The sequence below is a fragment of the Rhipicephalus sanguineus genome, chromosome 8 (genome assembly GCF_013339695.2).
Source record: "Rhipicephalus sanguineus isolate Rsan-2018 chromosome 8, BIME_Rsan_1.4, whole genome shotgun sequence".
NCBI lineage: Eukaryota > Metazoa > Arthropoda > Arachnida > Ixodida > Ixodidae > Rhipicephalus > Rhipicephalus sanguineus.
This window is the reverse complement of record NC_051183.1, coordinates 65,833,416-65,840,909: the sequence shown is the minus strand read 5'-3', so window position 1 is coordinate 65,840,909 and position 7,494 is coordinate 65,833,416. Positions and strand designations below refer to the sequence as shown.

Genomic DNA, 7,494 nt, shown 5'->3' with positions numbered 1-7,494 from the left:
TTCTTGATCGAACGACAAAACAGCATAGCGCTCCCAAGTGACGTCTAGTTGTGGAAACTCCATGCATATATAATGGCGTAAACGCCGTCACTAGCGGAGCCACCGCTGCAGAGAGGAGTACTACGAACATAATTTTTCATAAGCCGTGACGGAAGATAGTTGTTGTACACTGAGTTTAAAATATGGGGCTGTGGGAATCTTCTTATATAAAATTTAATCATGCCCATGGATGCAGTCTCAGAAACTTGGTATATTGTGAAAGTTTAGTGCATTTCATTCTCTTGGGCTCTAAACGCGATACCACCTCACTGTTATAACATGTAACAACGCAGATATTTTTAATCCATAATTTTTTTCAGCGTACTCTTTGTCCACTACAGAAATCATAATGATGTGCAATTTATCCTGTCTTGCCCGAGCAGACTATATATTATGCCTGCGAACTTCTTAATATTATCGCCCTAAATAACACTATGCCATCAACCATGTGTTGCCGATTTCTTGTTATCTATTATGTCCTTCTCACTGACCACTTGTTATCTAGTTGTCCCACGCATTACGTCACCGGTCCAGGCCCACCTCTTTCCCTAATGCCAAATAATGCCAGCAACCCCTGTATTTTGTCTTGCTGAATCTGCTGCCTTCGGATTTCTCAGTATTAGACCAATCGTTTTCATGTTTATATTTTTCTGCATGCGTCTTGTATCTTGTACATTGTTTCCTTTTATTTGCTCTAACTTCATTTGAGAAGGTCCTTATGTAGAGCAGTGCCAGGCTCAGTTTGAAGTGGCGGCCTGTCCGGATCCAGCGGTTTTCGGTACCTACATTCGCGTCATACGTCTTACTGCAGGTCTCTACAGATATTCCGCAGTCATTGAAACATGGGGGGCAGGCTTTGATTCTAAGTGTAATTTTGGTGGTCTTGGCCAAGCTCTGCACCACGGAAGCCAATTCCTGCTCTGTTGGCGGAGTTGTAGAAAAGTGGTAGCATAGCAAGTGTAGCCGCTCTGCTGTCGCGTCTGCAGAAAATCCACCCTCTAAGGGGTGGTGGCATCATTGACAAAAACATCGTGATAAGAACAGAAGAAAAAAAGTGGCCGCGCATCTGCGTGCTTCGCTGCAAATGTCGTCAAAAGACGATAATCTTCTGCCGGCCGTTTTACATGAGTCCGGGTCTCATCCGCGGCCACCCGTGATGCTGTCCTGGTACCATTTCTGGAGAGCCTAGCCACTGCCATCTGGCAGTGGGATCGGGAAACATGAGCTTGTGCAGAACCCCGGGACACTGCGAGGTGGCAGCACCATATCGTCGGCAAAGGGCTTTTTCTTGCATAGAGTAGCATTTTCAGTGCAGCTTAAGAAACACTAGGGTCTTTAGAATTACTTGAATGAGTTGAGCGCATACGAGGACACGGACAGAAGGAAGAGACGTACACACACTGGCGCTACTAACAACAATGGTTTATTTCAATCTCCTGCCGATTCATATAGCAGTTTTGCGAACGACAGTCACGTGAACACTCTTTCATAAAAAAAACAACAATTTGATAACAAAGAAGGAAGTTCACCTCACGGGATAGAAAAATGGTATATGAATCGGCAGGAGAATGAAATAAACCATTGTTGTTAGTAGCGCCAGTGTGTGTACGTCTCCTCCTTCTGTCCGTGTCCTCGTATGCGCTCAACTCATTCAAGTATGACCAACCAACAAGCCCGCATCGCCGCCCTCATCGTCTTTACAATTACTTAACTATGTATTTTCTAGCAAAGGAACGCACCATCTAATACGTACGTATTGATGTAGCTCCTCAGATATGCGTAATATTTGCTTTTTGATTGACAACGTTCACAACTATGAACGCAGCTACCAGTTAAAAATGGCTTGGCGTTCAGCAAGCGCTTAAACATTGGCCGGGTGTCTGAATCGTATGAGAGACAGACAGAAAGACATTCCAAAATTTCTGCGTTCCTGTATCCCAAGAAAGACTCACGTCTTTAAAAAACTATGAAGATATGTAGAAAACCTTTCCCCTTCTCTCAAAATATTCTAAACATCATTCAGCACACTGACAAGCCTTTTTACGTGTGTGTACTTGATCTATGCGAGTGGGTTCACTTGCCTCCTGATTGTTTAGTCGAGGCGAGTTGCCAACTGACTCAAAAAGAAGTTGTAGAGCATTCCTTAATAAATTTGAAGTGGACAATGCAAGCCTTCACTAACCTGTGTGTAAAAAACAAACGTGGGTTGTATGGCTTTTGTCGCCTAACACTTGTGTGCCAGATACAAGCGGTACAAGTATGGCGGTTTGCTGCACGCCCACATGGTGGTGTCTTCACGGCATCTCTCTTTTACGCATGTGCTCGTACTATTGCCTCAATTTCAGCTTTATTTAGCCTCACCACAAGCATATTCTATCTAACTTGCTTTTAATGCCACATATACTACACTGTTCAGTACACCCATTTTTTATATATGGAAATTAAGCCAACGACGAGGCAGTCGCTGGTGCACATCGCAGCCTTTCCTAATTGGAGACGCGGTAGCAGACATTGTTACTTTCGAAGCTATCAGGAAGTGTGTTATTGTACACCCGCTTTATTGTATGGAAATATGCGCTTTGAGTACAGGAATGTTTTTAGGAGGCTTCTAGTTTTCATTGTTCATGCTTTTGTAATGGATATTGCATTCTCCCTAATTAAACTGAATGAAGTATGCCTTATTCCATCAGATATTGCAATTGAGGCTTCGCTTCGTCGACTTGAACGGCTCTAAGCAGAATCTTTTCTGAACCTGATAGTGCTTGAAACGTAAGTTTTTATGAAAAACCTGAGGGGAGACCGAGTCCTAGAGACAGGATTTTTTTCTTTTCCCGTTGGGAGTTGTGGCATCGCAGTTTCTGCATTGTGGGCTAACGGACCGTGGACGTGTGTCGGCGTGTCAGACTTTGTGTATCGGTCATGCGGTTGCATCAGTAGGGTCGACGATGTGCTCTCCCTTGTGGGATGCCATCTCTGAGGCAATCCACGGCAGGTAAAAATGTAGGTTCGTGTGCAGGCTGGTTTCGTTGGGTCGAGCACAGCCCAGACCGAACGACACGACGCCCACTTGGTAGCCAAGCCCTTGCCTCCACATGGTTACGGGGCCGCCAGAGTCACCCTGCAGATAAGAGACACTCGTGGTCGGGCATGAGTTTTCACTGCTCTTAATATATTTTACGACATTAAGGTAGATAAAAAACACGGAAATTTGAACACGTATTAACATACACACGAACAAGTGGCGTTTTATTCTGTGAAACCTGAAATAGGTTTTTATTTGCGTATTACCTCCCCCCCCCCCCCCAAACACACACGCACTGTAACGCCTATGAAAGTGCTGTGCGTACTTTGGTATATAAAGAAATAAATTTCTTTGCTCTTAATATATTTTACAATAGCGATGTCGTACGGCAATTGTTGAACTGTCTTCCCATCATTTAGTTCAACCGACTGACCTAGTATCTGACACATTCGAGACAGGATGCTGTACCTTATAGAGTGTCGAAGGGCGTACGCTTTGTGGTGCGACCTGTTCTGCAGCCTTATCACGCACATAGCGCTCCTTCTATCCCTCTCTCCATCTTCGCCACCTTTCTTTAGCGGTCAGTAGGGGTTCCCCACAGTTCTTTCTGATTTTCGCTGGTCATATAATAAAGCTGTGTAAAGTGGGCAAGTGGGCTGCTATGGCGCTTGTGGTGTCGAAAACCTTAGAGAGCGGGTACGCAAATAAGCCCACGTCCTTTATGCGTGCCTGCCGTCCCAAGCTTTCCATCATTGGATCAATTCACGGTCATGCAATTGATTAAAAGTGAAATTAGGAAGATTAAAAAAAATGTGAGGCAGCTTCGCACTAATGGTGCCAAGCCTGAAGAAGCGGCGGAGCTGGACGGAATTGATTGTTTTCTTTATTTTGCTCTTTCTTTCTTTCTTTCTTTCTTTCTTTCTTTCTTTCTTTCTTTCTTTCTTCTTTTCTTTCTTTCTTTTCTTTCTTTCTTTTCTTTTCCTTCCTTTCTTCTTTCTTCCTTTCTTTTCTTTCTTTCGTTCTTTCTTTCTTTCTTTCTTTATTTATTTATTTCTCTCCCTCTATTTCTTTTTCTAATCTTAGACTTTTTTTGTTTTTCCATCCGTTTTATTATCTCTCTCCTCCTCCTCCTCCTCCTCCTTCTTACTGCATATTTCTTTTTCTCTGTTTCTTTCTCTTCCGTTTCTCTGTCCTGTGTTTCTGGTTTGTTTTCTTCAGAAGGCACAGGCGTTAAGAAACGCGTATGTGGCACATCCATCGTGATGAAGATACTTTTTTTGTTATCGCGACACGGCAGAACGACGAGCTTAGACAGTTTCGGTGTTACAATGTATTTATTGACGGAAGTACTATGCACTCTATGCGTATGTAACTGCAGTAAGGAAGCTCATGTACAGATTGGTACGCTGTTAAAGGAAACACTTGCGTGTGGGGCATGCCCGAATTTCGCTCTCTTGGGAAAACCTAACGGCTTACATTTGAATACGACTGCTAATGGTTGACAGCTCTGACTCGTTTTGACAGATAAGTGCCATGCGCAAACTATGTTTTCACACGAAGTTGCAGTTACGGAAGCCAGTAACATGAAAGGCGCTCATTCGAGTCCTCCCTTTGACCCTGGACCATACGATACTTGTGTGATCCGTACTGTGGGCATGCGTGCTTCTCAAGCTATACGGGTAAACAAACAAATTGTCTGCTCCCAATTATTCTATCTATGAGGAAAGGCGTATTCTGGAAAAAATCAGTCAGAACTACAGCGAATCACCTGAAGAAAAATAGTTCCAAGCCACAAGCCATCTTACGTGTCTGGAACGCTAAGAGGAGAAGCATTAAGTGCAATAGCGGGTTTACTAGTTCCTACATGCTATCAACGATGAACACTGTCAAATGCGGGTGGGTTCGAAACGCTTCAGAAATTACGGTCTTGATATCGTCACGCGCGCTTCTTTTTGTGATTTTTATGCAACTAGTTTGTTGAACGCGTAGCCGCCGCCTTGCGCAAACCGGCCCTAATATCTGGGAACCTTCCAGATTATCTTAGAATCTTCTTATAGGCTTGAGCGCGCAAACGCGAACAGTTGAGATTATCCTCTAACTAACGCCGCCACCGGCGATAAGGCTCGAATGTTCGATGCTGCACGTATAAATGCCGACGCGCCTTACCGCAGAACAGATTATAGAATGCCGACGCTCTGTTCGCCGCTATCAGTGTGCAGTGTGTATTGCTGTAGTTTGACTTTCCGTTTCCCGGGCGCAAGTTCGGCCAAATAAAGAGTTTCACCTTGGACACGCCGACTGCTGCCTTCGTCGACGTCACGACCCCGTGACAATATACTTGTTAGAAAGTATTAGACACTCAAGTGAATCCTCTATCGCCATCCAAAGTTACAAAGAAGAGATTTCTTCTTAAGAAGCTTCAGGCGTGAATACATAGAAAGTGACCGTAGAAAAAGTCACAAAAATAAAAGTATGAAACGTAAAGTGCTAGAAAATTTGACACCAATGCGGCCACTGCGGAAATACTGATATCTTAAAATTTTGTTGCTGGCGAAGATAAGAAATCCTTATATTTGTTTTATAGATCTGTGTCGGCGGAATGACAGCGTAGTTTACCTGTCCCAATTTTTCACTGTTTGGGCACGTGTTTAGGAGCCTGCGCATACTCGTGCATTTTGACAACGACCACTTTGTTTCTGCGAAAGTGAGGTAAAAGTGATCTCATATTTACTAAACGTTGACAGCGGGGCTAGATAGTTCTGCTAAATACTGTGAAACATTGTACTGGTGAACGAAGGCACGCACAGGATATGAAGTGACGCTGTGTGTATCTTCCTGTTCTGTCCGTGCCTTTGTTCGCGAGTAGAATGTTTCACACTTCTCACAATCATCCAGCATCAAACACTGCGTTTCTCGTAGCGAGAGTGTGCAGACACTAGGTGTTCTTCCAGCATGAAGAAAAAACAGTGCCTCACCTGGCATGTGTCTTTGCCCTTTGATGAAGTACATAAAATCACAGACTCGTTAAAAAGGGTCGCCTGCCACTCCTCTACAAATGTCTCGTTGCACCTAACGTACGGCAGGATCTTGCGTTTTATGTGGAGAAGCTGGTTGGATATGGTAGTCTTATCTAGAAGAAAGGTAGAATAATATTTTTTTAAAGAAGACTAGATCTTGGCCACAGTCTGGTTACATAAAAGCTATCTTCGTATGCGTGAACCATATGCATAATGTTCGAGAAAAACCCTATGAAATTGCCACAAGACCTTGAAACCCGACAAATTAGCCCTTGTGTGTAGTTTTGTGGTATGTTTTATGTTACAGTGCATGGTGAAATAATTCGATTAAGTGGTATAGTTACATTAGAATGTAAATAATATTGACAGAAGTAACTCAGTTTTAGCCGTCGTACTCGAGTTTATGAAATGTTAGGAACCAAGTACAACTTCTCTCGGGTGTCAATATTTTTAACGCGTATGGTATCTTCTTGTGTCGTTTTTATTATATAAATTCATTTGCAATTGATGCTATTGACGTATACGCTGCGTTTATCGCCAGTTGCAAATTTTGGTACCGTATGTTTTGTCGATGACGGTGGACACCGCCGGACGGCTACATTCCGCGTCTCCTGAGGCAATTAAGGCTTTAGCTTTAAAAAGTAGAATGAAATTAGCTCACTCTCCGCTTTGTATCCCCAACCAGCGAGTATAACAGATTTTCCCTCGAGATGCCATTCTTCCTCTGGTAAACACACGGGCATCACGAATTCGTCAATGTACAGAGATTCTTGCAGCTGTGGGAAAAACAGAAAGAAATTGAATGTGGAGGTCGCAAGATTTGCAACACGAAAGGCTGATTCAACTTAACGTACTTTTTTAAAGAATGCATTCCTGTGAGGTTGTGGAGTGCTCGTGCATTGGCAATTCTACTGTCAGTTCACTAAATAAGCCTGTTCCAGGGGCGTAGCCAGAATTTTTTTTTTTTTTTTTGGGGGGGGGGGGGGGGGGTTCAACCATACTTTATGTATGTTCGTGCGCGCGTTCGTATGTGTGCGTGCCTATATACGCAAGCAAAACAGAACATTTTCGGGGGGGTTTGAACCCCCCCACCCCCACCCCCCTTGGCTACGCCCCTGGCCTGTTCCATCCATTGTATTACTACGTTTATGTTATTGAATCGACCTTCTCTAAGGACAGCAGCCGTGCATACGAGGCACATGCAACCCAGAGCATGCACAGACAACACTGACCAACAGTACGCTACACAATTCATCACTAAGGTGACGCGCTAGCTAACACTAATAGTGTAGCCGAAAATATTCAACATTAAGCAGTGCAGTTTTGAAGACTGTTTTTGTTAGAATGGACTGTTGGGCTAGTTGGTACTATATAATGTTTGGAAAAAGGCACTAAATAGCGTGGGGCATATGAAGA

General features: G+C 43.6%; 1 protein-coding gene across 1 annotated transcript; it reads right to left on the bottom strand.

Moving 5' to 3' along the window:
* Nucleotides 1–2,646: 2,646 nt before the first annotated feature.
* Nucleotides 2,647–6,842, bottom strand: LOC119402785 (testisin). Its single transcript, XM_037669856.2, has 3 exons — nucleotides 6,740–6,842; nucleotides 6,037–6,191; nucleotides 2,647–3,157 (listed from the first exon to the last, which is right to left on the bottom strand). Exons 1-3 carry the CDS (start codon nucleotides 6,819–6,821, stop codon nucleotides 2,957–2,959), a joined length of 438 nt encoding a protein of 145 aa, XP_037525784.1. The 5' UTR covers nucleotides 6,822–6,842; the 3' UTR covers nucleotides 2,647–2,956.
* Nucleotides 6,843–7,494: the final 652 nt, after the last annotated feature.